The sequence below is a fragment of the Myripristis murdjan genome, chromosome 10 (genome assembly GCF_902150065.1).
Source record: "Myripristis murdjan chromosome 10, fMyrMur1.1, whole genome shotgun sequence".
Taxonomy (NCBI): Eukaryota; Metazoa; Chordata; class Actinopteri; order Holocentriformes; family Holocentridae; genus Myripristis; species Myripristis murdjan.
Genome location: NC_043989.1, coordinates 9,775,739 through 9,789,415, shown reverse-complemented (window position 1 = coordinate 9,789,415; position 13,677 = coordinate 9,775,739). Strand labels below are relative to the sequence as shown.

Genomic DNA, 13,677 nt, shown 5'->3' with positions numbered 1-13,677 from the left:
TTTTATTATTTATTGCACTGATTTCCTAACTGATTATGTGGTGTTACTGTTTTGCATTTTGATGTTACTGGTTGTTGTTGAGAGGTCTGTATCTGTGTGTTGTGGGTTGCTACATCACCACTTCCAGGGATGTATTCTCTAGACTACAATTATATGGGAAGACAGACAAATTCGTTGCTCCAAGTGGTGGTGTGTTTGGGCAAAAAATGAAACAAAGTTTTTAATTCACAGAGCAGATAGGAGTGGGATTGTGGTTCAAAAATGGAGAGGTGATGTTACCTGCTCATTGATGGAGCTGTAGTCGTTGGTAGTGGAGACATCGTCGTCCTCCGAGTCAAACAGGCCCTCCTGGTTGTCCAACAGTTCTGTCAGGACCCTGCTAACTGAGTCCTGGTCTCTAAGATCCTCTCCTTCTGTTGACAGACTGGAGATGGGAGAAGTGGGGTGTTGGCTGTGCAGTGCTTCCCACAGGACGTTAACAAATTAAGTCACTTCTGTGCGTGCCTGCATGTGTCTTTGCATGCATTCCACTGTGGGTGTGTGTGTGTGGGTGTGTGTGTGTGTGAGTACATGAATGTGTGCAAGTGGGCTCCTCCCTTATCAGTATGAGGGAAGTGGAGCATGACCACACTGATAGTTATCAGTGAAACTTATGTCTACATCACTCCAAGTGTGTTATTTACTGTGGAGTCACATGCATTTTCTCCCTGTGGGACAATTAAGTTTTCTACAGCTGCTACTAAAACAACCACTACTATGGTTACTAAAACAAAACAAATATAATCATATAAATCAATTTGCACTAGATAATGTTCCTTCTGTAAGTAGGTGAGGCAGCCACATAATTCTAGCAGCATAATTCCATAGTATATTAGATACAGTATAAAAGTATAAACTCCCATCCACTGCTCCTCTTGTCACAGAATTAAAGACCCAAGGATAAAGAGGAAAGACAACTAGTCAAGATCTGAAAATAGATCGACTGGTTGTCACTAAAATAACACTTTCTAAAGTACACAAACATGTTTGATTAATTTGATCTTCTTAATTTACATTGTAAGACAGGTTAGCTGCAGACACTGTGACTATGATTAGTAATCATGATTATTAGTTTTGATTTCAATTTTTACATTAATTGTGCAGCCCTAAGCAGGGTATGCCGGATCTTACTGGAAGATGTCTGGTCCAAAAACGGCGGCCAGCGCCGCGACGTTCCAGCTCTCCTGCTGCAGCGATGCCACGCTGGCCAGGAAGCGGCACAGGAATCGCAACAGGCCATAGTTCAGCTGGGGGAGCTGTTGCAGCAGGTACTTCATGTTCCGACACAGCTCCTCTTCATTACTGTAATCTGGAGACATTTAAAAGGAGACTACAAGTTATGATGCAAGTTTGTATCAACATCATTGCAATTTTAGCCATCATCAACATAGGTCCACTTGATACATGAACTTCAGTTTCTGAAAGAAAGCTACATTTTGTTACAGTAATCTGAAAACATCAGAAACTAGCTAGAGGTTACACATTGTTATATTTATATAGAAGAAGATGATGATCATTATAATGATGACTTGACAGAGCCCACCACATTATTGTAATTTAGAAAAAAACTGAGTGTAATGAATTTGGTTACAAGTGACTATCGTTGTTATAATCACCATTACCATTGGTACACTTGATACATTTAGTACCTGATGTTCCTAAAAAGTGTCTCTTTACTGATCAATTTGGCAATATTCTTGAGTATGATATCAGTTATTACTCAAGGTGAGTATTCTTATCTGGAAAAATACTGTACAGACACACAGATTAGGTTATGTACAATCCCATGGGAGAAGTGAAATGAGGTGTAACTAAAGGTGGCAGCGGGGGAAAAACATGCTAGAAAGATAATGCCTTTTGCAACTAAGGACAGCACCACTACAGACTAGAAGACATCATTTTATGCAAGAGCTATGACTCCATGAAACACAGTCCCCGCCAACTGCCCCCACTGCTGTAATCTGGATCACAGTGACAGGAAGATGCACCATGATGACAAGGGGATTAGTATAGATTATCTGTGAGAGAAATGAAGTCAAGCAAGGACAGGGCAAAGAGGAGAAGTGGGAACAGAGCAGTGGAAGATACTGGAGCACTGACCTCGAAAGCCACTAGCATATACAGGATCTGTACACAATTCAAATCTGCATTATTTCCACATCTTAAGTTGTTTACTGGATTTGAAGATTCTCATCAGTACACAATATGATGCAACAAATGAGCGAATGAGCAATTTGACTGTAAAGTAGGCCATTACATATAGCTAAAAATATTTCTTCACAACAAATATTTCAAAGTGGAAAAAGCATGAAATGTGTTTATGTGCATCACAACATTTTTTATTAATTTATCCTCCATGCTTTTAAAATTTTTATGTAGACTCCCAAAGTCTTGAAGAATACAAAAATGTTTTGAATACACTAAAAGAAGATGGCTCTCAGTAATAAGAGGACAATACTAACAACTTTGTTAGCAGAACGATGGGAAGAGAAGAAGAGTGAAAATACAAAGATAGTTTGATTGATAGACTTGGACAGATAGACGTGGGCAATTCAGGCAGTACAGCTGGCATATAAAGTTAGGGATACTGTCACTGCATCATGTTCACAGCAGAGACAATCAAATACATAACAGGCTACATGGCAAATATCATGACAGGCTAACAAAAATACAAAACGGACTTGGTTCACATGGCTTGAAGTGTTTGGTTTGGATGAAGGGCAGAGTGGCATGAGAAGAGAAGTGGATAAGTGAGTGTCACACACCTTGGTGTAGCTGTAGTATGTGTCCCTGTATTGCCGTGGGAATGACGGGTTCAGGAAGCTCCTGCAGGAAGAGGCGGAGCAAACTGACAGCTGAGGCCAGGTCTGCTTCCTTCTCTAGCTCCACCTCCTCGCCGCTGTCGTAGCGCTGACGCAGCCAATCCACACGCTCTGCGTTGCCGTTGACCAGGAAGAGCCCCTCCAGGTCCAGATGACCTGAGAGAGTAAAGAAAACAGCATGCGCAAACACATAAATATAGACATGTACACAAAAACATAAATTCACACAGACACACAATGAATAATCTATAGAAGCCAAAATTTACAATATTTTGTCCAGTGAGGTGGCTAGTTTTCAATGTTTAATATGTACTGAGCAGGGAAAGCAGGCTTATCAAGCTCCATCATCCTCCTTTTCAGATTCACCTGTCTTTTTCAAAAGAACTAAACTTGTTACTGCAGCTTGCAACTGAATGCTGCTCTGATGCTACAAGTCATCAATGAATCAAATGTACTGAATGTGTTAAAATGTTGCATCATTCCATTGCGCAATTTCAGAAGAGCCAACTCCCAAAAATGACTTGAACTTAACTCCACCCCAAGGAAGCTAACCTAATCACAGCTTGAGCCTGTGTCATGAGCCACTGTGTTGTTGCTGTAATGATTTACGGAGGAAACAGCTACATGTCAGGATTGACACATTGCGGTTAGGGTGTGTGTAGCACACAGAGCATAGCTTCAAACTGACACCAGCCAAATGTCATTAGATTTGCCTGACTGTCACTGTATGTCTGGTAGGTGTTCCAGTTCTGACTGCAACTGGCAAGTATCCAACCTGTGTACCACAAGTCTTTTATGGTATAGGAAGTGCTCAGAAATTTTACCAGCCATGCTGACTGGACATGTTAAAGACTGTTAGACATCTATTAGAACTGGGGTCAGCTCAACATGCCACTGCCGTTTTGATTTTTTTTTTTTTAACTTAATGTGCTATCTTTTCATCTTGTGTGAAGTCATGTTAGTGTTATGTACCATGGTGCCACATGTGAATATACTGCTGAACTGATTTCTCCCTGTGGACCAATTAAGTTTTCTGCAGCTAACACTACTGCCACGCCTACTACAACTACATCTTCTATCAAAAAAAAAAAAAAAAAAAAAAAATTAAACCAAGATGACACAGGCAAGCTTGTGCTAGATTACTCTGTTATAAAAGTTGTCAGATAACCATATAGAATAGAATAGAAGATACTTTATTCAGGTATCCAGCAGCTCAAAAAATACAGACATATAACATATAATAAAAAATAAATAGATAAATATAAAAAATACATACGAGCAGCATACCATAGCATAATAAAAGATAAAAGCATAATAAAAGCAGCACAATTACTGCTCAAGTCCAGTCCAGATGTATATAATTACCCATATAATTAAATCATATTTTACGGTGTCAGTATTTACATAGTAATAGCCTTATATGCTCTTCTTTTACTTTCAGAATAAAGGACCCCAAGGGTTTCAGACATGTTAAAAACATTTATCTAGTTTTACCCCAATTTTGTACCAGCCTGCATGGTTTACATTACTCTTCTTTATCTTTCTTAACTCTCCAAACAAATTTTTAGAGGCAACTTTTCCCAGTGAAAATCATATGAATAATGAATTTTCTCTGTCTGAGATGTCAGGCTTATGGCACCACCGACGAAATGCCTCCATCTTCTTTTTTGGACTTTTAAGGTGTTTTTTGCATCATGTTTTAGTATCCAGCTTTTCCTGACAATCCTGGCATTGCACAAAATTCAAATTAAATTGGAGAGATTAAGGTCTTTTTGTTGGTTGAGTAATTTTTGGACAGGCTGTATCATTCCAATTAATATGCCAGGAGAAGCCAAGTAGAGGATTAAGTAACTTATTACATAACCTCATGTGGTCAGGCAGCCCCAAAGTCTCACAACCCCCCAACTCGACTCTCAGTGTCACTTGAAGTGCCTTGAAGTGAAGTTTCATTCCAAGAGGAGGAAAAAAAATCTCCACTGACCAGGCAGGTTTTACTAGAAAATCTATTTCCCTTTGTGCTCATCTGTGCTAACTGCACAACAGATGCTTAAGAAACTAAATGTCTTGAAGGAACCTAATGAGGCAATATTTGTTGATTTTACTTGGCAGACAGAGCAAGCTACATGAACTGTAAAAGCCCATAAAACCTATCCAACCAACTTGTATTATTTCACAAACATAAGGTTGTTAAACTCAAACTAACTAGTCCTAGTTACTTTGGCAAGATGTGAGGTTTTAACCATTAAACATTACATTACCAAAGGGACATTTCTCACACACAGCAGTGTCCTATTGGCCTCCCATGTTAGTTCAGATTAAAAAACACTCAAGGAAAGCTGCACTACCAACTTACAGAAACCATCTTATGCTTACATTTTTATTAATTTGTCAATTAATAACTAAAATACATTTTATTAGTTTTCAGAATTCCAGTTTGCCTATCTGCCAAAAATGGCCTTGAATTGCACTTTTAAGGCAATCTAACTTCTTCTGCTGTGACACAGCAAATGGCTCACAGCATTTCACAAGACACCATGTTGCACAGATCATGAGGTTGGTGAGATGAATTTAGAGAAGTAATACTACTTAGAAAGAGTAATCTGACATGTATATCAATGTAGGACTGCCAAAGAGAAATGCACATCTATTGTGAGGTATAACTCAGACTGTTGCTGATTGATGGACTTTCAGTTCATCTAAAGCATTACTTGAAAGTTTCCTTTACGTTCTAAAAATCAAACCTGGATTATGATCTAAGATGACCAAAGCCCAGCACTCATGCTCTGAGTGGCATGAAAGATGATCTAGGCTGGCATGGGAAAGGCTTGGGGCCAGGACTGGCAGGTTCCCCTCTGCACAGTTAGGCTCCTCTGTTTTCAGAAGTTGAGCCGAAGCTGACAGAACTGTTATGTAACGGAGGAGGAAGCGAACCGTGGAAACGTCTGGCGGTGCATTCAGAGTTCATCTTATCATGCAAACTGGATCTCCACTAAAGACATATTTTGGTTTATCATGGTGCAAGAGCAGTCACGGCAGGTCAACACCGGGGCGTGTTCATGAGAGAAAAATGTTACACAATGTACTTAGATATAATTGAGCACTTGGAGATATTTATTTAGAAACGATAAGCAGTTGAGTAATAGTGATGTAGGGCTTAAAATGTAACTGCATGGGAGTGCAGACTCACTTGTCTGTTTAAAAAAGTATAGGCTAATTGATAGTGAAATTTGAAAATGTGTGCCCAGGGTTTTCCCTGCCTTATAATTTCTTAGGCGCACCGCCTAGACGTTTTCACCGACCGCCTAGATCAAATGAACGAGGAAAGAGGGAAAAAAACGCACATCGATATATTCAATCTGCGGCTCCTTTAGGAATCTATTGTTGATGCAAGCTTGGATTGTCCGGGGGGAGTTAGGCGGGCACTGGGCCATACGTCATGAAATACTGACAACGGAATTAACCAATCACTGCAGCGAACAGTTTCTGCGTGCACGCTGAGAGGATGGCTTTCAGCCGCAACACATCCACTGTAGGCTAGGCGGTGGTGGAAGGTCTGAATCGCCTAGCGCGAAAAACACAAGCGCTCGCAAATACCAGTGATCCATTGGCCATTTGGGTGACTTGTCTGAAGTGTGCAGATTAGCCAAATAAAACGGAATCTATTTTTAACGCGGAATTTGACATAACAACTGCACCGGCACCGCACGAGCCAAAGGGCAGAGAAACTCTCCAGCTACCGCAGCGCACTGACATAGATTGTGAAACAAAGTGAAGAGTTGCCACTCCGCGCTATTTTCACTGGCGAACAGCAGCACACTGGCTTAGCTTGTCTATTCAGAGAAGAGGTATCACTTCGGCTTATTTTTCAGTCTGTGATTGAACTGGCCTGCACACAGAATTAAACGCAGATTTAAAAAGCGAAGCTGGATTGCCCCTCAACTGCTGATGCAACAAAAAAAAGATGACAGCTAGATAAATTGCCTTAAGACAAACATGGTTAACAGTCTTCTATATATCTATATTTGATCGTATATTCAGGCATTTGTACCACTGGCAAACAGTGATAAAATTAACGCTAAATAAGACATACAGAGGCAAACACGGATGAGAATCTAGTGTTACTTAAATGGGATATATGATAATATATGGCAAGTATGATATAATGCAAGCACTAAAGACCTGGGGAGAAGTATTTGCTTTGATTGAATATACAAGAATATTATGAAAAATCTGGTTTTGAATGAGAGGAGATGTAAGCTTCATGGATATCAAAGAGCAAAACTGGCATCTATTTGGTGCAAAAAAGGCTTTGGTTCCTTTTGAATGTCATGATTAGTCAACTGTATCTTTTTCAGAGGGCATACCACTTCATAAAAGATGCTTAGTCATAGGATAAATGTGAAAATGATTATTTTTGAAAGAGGAACCAAATCTAAATACTTTTCTACTTCCCATTTACTATTTTAAATATGACTGTCAAATCAGCAAAGCGGTTTTCAAATGCTAACAACACAATAAAAATACAGCTACTGTCAATGTAGCTGTATTTTTATAACACCATACTTCTCATCTTCATTTCTAACACCTGAAATTCCTCTCTGGCAGACCGGTATATTATGTTTGAAAGGCAAGAGGATGAGGATACAATCTGTCCACAGAAAACTACTCAAATCTGTTATCTGTAGTGCCAAAAGTCGTCATAATGTTTTACTCAACTGTGATACATTTCACCTAATTCCTACACATAACTTTTTTCTCAGACACTGTCACAAATGAACATACATAAGATCATGAATCAACACACGTGTGGGTGTGTACAACTCATTGACAGACATATGTTTATCAGAAAACCAATACAGACACTTACCAAAATGGTTGTATTAGCTTCACACCAGCATTTATGTATACTGAGATATTTTTGAGTTGTACATTATTGTAAATTTAAAACAGGTCTCCCACAACCACTTAGTATCATGGTATGATGGAAGTATTTTCAAGACTATTCATTTTCAAAGGTCATACTTTACTTTTCCCAAAATACACAAATGTTCAAGGATTTCCAAAGCCCGTTTCCATAGGTCAACTTTTACAAAAATTGATTTATGATACTGAAACAAAGACATGCAAATGGAAAGAAATCACCTTTCAACACAGGTAGCCATGAAGAAAGTTAAATGTGACTAAGCAACAAAGGACAGGCTGTTACCACCTGCCACCAGCAAGAAGTGCTGGTATGTTTTGTATGTAGCTGCTAGGTTAGTCTACTTTGTCAGCCTTTTTGACTGGTGTTCAGATTTCTGTCCATTTAGTGGGCCTGTAAAATAGTAAAACTGGAAAGTGGACTTTATGACATATCAGCCACTGCAGTCAATGGCCAAAAAACACTGGTTTTCTGCCTTGGAGTGCATTTAGATCTTATTCTTTACTTTTTATTTATTTAATCTGTAATCTGTGGATACTGCTGAAAAACTGCGAATTTCCTTCGGGATGAATAAAGTATCTATGTATCTATCTATCTATCGCTCACCATGCTCCTCGATGTAGTCGACGATGTGTTTGACCAGCGCAGGGACCTCATGGCCGCTGAGTGTGTGAGTATGTGTCACCTCCTCCAACGGAACACCAAACACCCGTGTGGTGGTGGCTGAGCTCCCGCCCTCGTTGCCTGGCAACAGAGACACGCTCTTCCTCATGGCCTCCTCCTCCTCCTCACCACAGCCCCACCGAGACCTCACGTCTTCAGAGAAAAAAAAAAGAAAGTAAATAGAAGGAGAGAAAATGAAGAAAAATGGTTAGTATGAATGTGTACAATAGACTTACAGAAAATCAACAGAAAATTAATCAATAATCATTTTGCTTTTTTACAGCTCACTTTTCTCCATTTTCTCCTGCAAAAAATGCTTTGTAGGTTTTAGATAAACTAAGTGAACTAAGTGAATTTTAAGCCATCACTTTGGGCTCTGGCAATGTAAGATGGACATTTGTCATTATTTTTGAATTTTTGTATTCACTACATGATTGTTAAGTAAGCAAATACAGTAGATTAATCATATAATTTAATCAGTTACGGCTTTTTACACGCTCATTCAGACAGTTAAAAAGTAAGAAACACAGAGAATCACTTCCTTAGTATAGCTGACAGGCCAATGCAAATTGTAATTAAACATCTGTGCCTGTACTCACACTGCAAGCCAAAGAGTGTAGAAAACTTCATCTAAAAGACCAAGAAGATTGACAGAGTGATAGCAACACAAGATAAGGTAGAAGATAGAGCAAGAGAGAGAGAGAGAGGAGGAGAAAGAGGGATGATAAGAACTGGTTTCTTCCTCTGCTGTCCACAAACAAACAACATGAGCACGAACCCTCATATATAGGAGAGGCAGGTCTAGCCAGCATTTGACCCTCCCCTGATGTCATTTCACACAGACAGAAGAGGAGAAGGAGTGCTAACACTCTGCTTCTTAAAACACTCGACTGTTTTTGAACTATGAGCCGGGGTCAAGAATGGGTGCTATTTGTGATGAGCACAGTCAGAAGACGATACCAGTGCAGACTGAATAAACTGGAGGGTTGGTCAGCAAGATTCTTCTAAGAAAAAATGGGCTGTAAGTTAAAAGAAGTTTAAAGGAAACATTAACTCAAAATACAAAAAAAATAAATCCCACGTACAAAATTGCAAACTCTCAGTCCAGGTGAAGAATGTCAGCAAACTGTTCCTATCTACCTCAAGATCATCTCCTTGGAGCCAGACAGATACTGTTTGAACCATGTTATTTGATGGGAATCAAATGAAATGCTTTTTCCCAAGAGCTATGGATTATGCCGGCTATTTGTGCTATTATTTTTGGAAAAACCATTGGCTGTTGAGTTTTTCACATGTAAATTTTAGATGGTTTGAGTTCCTCATTCGAATACCCATCCTGCCCCATTGTACTTGACAGGAGGTAGGGAAATGTCACTAAATCACACAGAAATTATCTGGATGGACAGATTGTGCTAGGTATGTGGGAAAAAATCGTTTTGTGTGAGCACACACACGTGTTTGTGTGTGTGTGTGTGTGTGTGTGCGCGCGCGTGTGTGTTTTAGGTGAGCTATTCCTTTAAGAACCCCTCCCCTAAAAGCGCTCAGAGAAAGAGGTGGTGGAGAGATTTCAGTATGGTTGCTTTAAGGTAAGCATTCATCAGTGAAGCAGGCATCCTGTCTATGCTAATTGGAAAGGTGGCTAGACAAGACCAGCAGAGTTTTTCCCTTTGCAGCCCTTTTTTTTTTTTTTTTTTTTTTTAACTACCATGGATGTTATAAAGATAATGAACATGTTTCAGTATTGGTGATAGGCCAGTACTCCACAGTTATTAATTACATAAGCCAGTTCATTATTTTATTTTCCAGTAGTTGTCTGTTCCTTGCAGGGGTCAAGGAATGAGACATCAATATCCTCTGTCTCAGCTCCTATACACTCTTACCTGCTCCCCAAGGTTGTTATGTGTTCGTCATCACTAATTAATCCCATGCACCGAGCAAGCTGGCTTATAGCTGATTCTAAAAGCCAATGAAAAGGCAGAGGCAAGGAAGAGGCAAGAATCTAGCCACGAAGAAGGATCATTTCTGCTCTAAGTTAAACCTTTAAAATAGTGGGTTGGCAAGTAATCTGACTGAAAACAGTGGCAGATGACGTAATCTGTTCCACAACCCCAAAATCAAGTTCTCAGACCTCGAGATTTAGGTACAATGATTTCTGGACATTTCAGATTTTCACATTTCATTTTACAGTGGATGTTTACAGGTGTTTCAGGATTCTGGTGACAAATTTACTCTAGTCAGAGTCAATGATTGCAATTAATCTTGGACAGCAACAATCATGACAACACAAATCATTACCAGGAGCTCAATCTAACACCTTAAAACACATTCCCCAGTTGTAAGTATCAGACACTAAAACAAATTAACCATGTCTGCATTCCAGATTCTTTTTTAAAGGTAGATTAGAATCAGAGTGACAAATTGCTTGCGTTTTCCCTTGGTTGACTGCTTTGGGGCGGTGGGGTGGTCATATGACCGCATGCATGTCTATGGGTTGGGTTTTTTTGGCCACAGAGACCAGAACGCAGATATTTTGGCCTGAATTTTAGACGTTTAGGGTCTTTGGTTTTAGATGGAGCACATTAATAAATTAATCTTGTTGGAGAGCTTTTGTTGCACCTATGTTGAAAATTAATAGAAATTATAATATTTGTAAAGTATTTGTCGACATTTTAATGCTTAATTTGATGTGTGTGTTTTTTTCCCCCCAGCAGTGCACTCATTTTTCTTAACAATGAATATAGGGGTAACACTGGGCTAGATTACAGCACAGGGATCAGGAATTATTGCCATCAATAGAATAAGGACCATGGTAGAAAACACCTTCAGGAAAACAAAATACACACCCCAAATTGCTTAAATATTGGCAATATCTGTAACTCTCTCTTACACACACATACACACTTGACTACTCTCGAAGGCCAATGGTAAACCTGTGCAAAGTTTTTCTCTCTTGTTTTCGTCTCTTCTCACTAACATGAAAACCAGTTGAAAACGGGTTGTGTGGAGTCTGTCCAGTTGTACTGAGGGTCAGTTTGTTATATAACATCAATGTAAGGCAGTCAGAGTGTGTGAACAGGTGTTTGTGCATGCATTTTCAGGTGTGTCTGTGTGTGACTGATGTTTACTGAGGTCACTAGTGTGGAAATTTGTAGATGCCCAGTTGTTCAGCTTGTTTAAAAATGACAGTGAAGTGACGCAACAGGATTTCCATGTGTTAAATTCTGACCAACTGTGAAACTGTCAACTATGAAAGTACCTTATATATAGCACTTTGCTCAAACAGAGAGATTATGTGTCAACGTGTGTCTGCTACAGTGAAAGTGTGCATGTATTGTATGTTAATGCGTTACCGCACTGTGGGACAGCAAAAATTTGAGTGCGATGGTGAGTTTGTGTACATTAGCCAGCATGTAGTCCATGTTGACGCAATAAATTAATGTAAAGCAAGCTTTGTATGAGTGAGTGTGTGTGCATGAGCGAGTATATCTAGTCTTCCTAGTGTGGCACTGAACTGGTTGGTGTACGTTCTATGGTGACTCAGTAATTGAGCAATCACTTTTTTGGAAGCCATCCACAATTATTTTGCATGACCCAAATCACCTTTTTGTTTTCACCCTCAGAATTTTCCTCTTAAATAGAAAAGTTCAAAAATAAAGCCATTACACTGGTAAAAATATATATTCTGTCACTGGCTTCTGAACAACAGATTGATGAGGCACACAAAGTTACTGGACACAAAATATTGGAAATATCTGTGGATGACATGATAGCATTCACTGTGCCTCTGTAGTTATGTACAAGATGTGTGATACAAACATATTGACAGCTACCGGTCCGCGAAGCTAAAACACACGTTTTAGACAAACACTTCACAGAAACTGTGTGTGCTGACTGTGGGTTGGAGGAATGAGAACAGAGTGGATGAGTATGTGTGCATAAAAATTCTTTCCAAAAAGAATTTCATGTACTGAGATTATTATACATGTATGCATATTTGACATAACGCAAATGTCATCCACTCTATTTATCTCCTATTTTATATAATATAATATTATATTGAACTGCAAGGCATAAGATATAAGACAAGGGTGTGTAAAAACATATTCCAAGAATCTAATGCGGTCAGTTCACAATGACTGATGAACTCTTTTCATTTAATGTGCCAATCATGCGCAAACATGCCAGTCATGTATTACAAACTTGTGTAATGGCTATGGCTACATTTTTTTTATACTGTCCTATTTCAAAGATAACACAGGCATTGACTTGGTTATGTTTTGCACCAAAGGTGAACACACATCAACTGCTTCAAGTTAAGCAACAATTTTCCCCTTGGTCTTATGTTTCCATTATTATGTAGTACAGTGTGCAACATGTATTTTGTTCGAAAGACGTATATGGCTTCTATGATTAGCACATTCTTTATTTTTTAATATTGTGACCTATTTGTTTATTGCTATGTGCTCAGTTCATTACTCAAAAGTCAATTAAATTACTAACTGAAATTATTTGTGAGACACTAAGCATCATTATAAAACTTGATGATCACCAGAGCACGAGCACCCTAACTGGCTTTCTGTGTGTTGCCATTTGTTTGCCTGGTGTGCAGATGGGAAAACGTGTGTGTTTACCCACCGTGTAGCAGTGAAAGTGTGTGTTATCCTCTCCTCCCCTGGCCAGTGAACCAGTGAACCATCTATGGCTGCTTCAGGTTGTGGCAGAAGATGAGCCGGTAGTTCCTCATTGACGGACCGCTAATCCTCTTGCAGGATTCCTCTGTAGCTACACTGAGAGAGAGGAGGAAAGAAAGAAAGAACGACAGAGAGAGAGAGAGAGAGAGAGAGAGAGAGAGAGAGGAAGGAGGAGAGAGAGAGAGGGAGACGAAAGACGAAAGGTAGAAAATGAGAGGAGGGCAAGAAAGGGGACAATTAAATAAGAAGCGTTAAAGTAAGAATTCATAGCATATAAATAAGTGTGTGTTTTGCTACTCTGCATTGCCAATTCATATAACACAGCAGTGATTCAACCTACGGCCAGTTCATGAAAGCCTTTACACTTGCTGCTCTAAACACACACACACAATTAGTAATATTTGTTTGGAATAAAATGCAGAAGTGGCTCGTTAGAATGAGCAGTGTCACCATGAGTACATGAGTAAAACAGACAAAGGAAAGAGCTTTAACTGTAACTTCCTACTTTCTAATAATGGCTACTGACCGATTTTTTTTACTT

The 13,677-nt window shown here is 39.3% G+C and overlaps 1 protein-coding gene across 4 annotated transcripts in view; it reads right to left on the bottom strand.

Moving 5' to 3' along the window:
* The window catches only part of fam13b (family with sequence similarity 13 member B), a 96,166-nt gene that overhangs the window by 59,301 nt on the left and 23,188 nt on the right, over positions 1-13,677 (bottom strand). For 3 of the 4 annotated variants that reach the window (XM_030061546.1, XM_030061549.1, XM_030061548.1), the window contains exons 2-6: positions 13,081-13,232; positions 8,389-8,598; positions 2,805-3,017; positions 1,171-1,348; positions 280-424 (exon numbers count right to left, since the gene is read on the bottom strand). In XM_030061546.1, the coding sequence (XP_029917406.1) occupies positions 280-424; positions 1,171-1,348; positions 2,805-3,017; positions 8,389-8,554 (702 nt within the window). In that variant the 5' untranslated portion in view covers positions 8,555-8,598; positions 13,081-13,232. The remainder of the gene's footprint in view (positions 1-279; positions 425-1,170; positions 1,349-2,804; positions 3,018-8,388; positions 8,599-13,080; positions 13,233-13,677) is intronic. The other variant, XM_030061547.1, reaches the window with a different exon arrangement.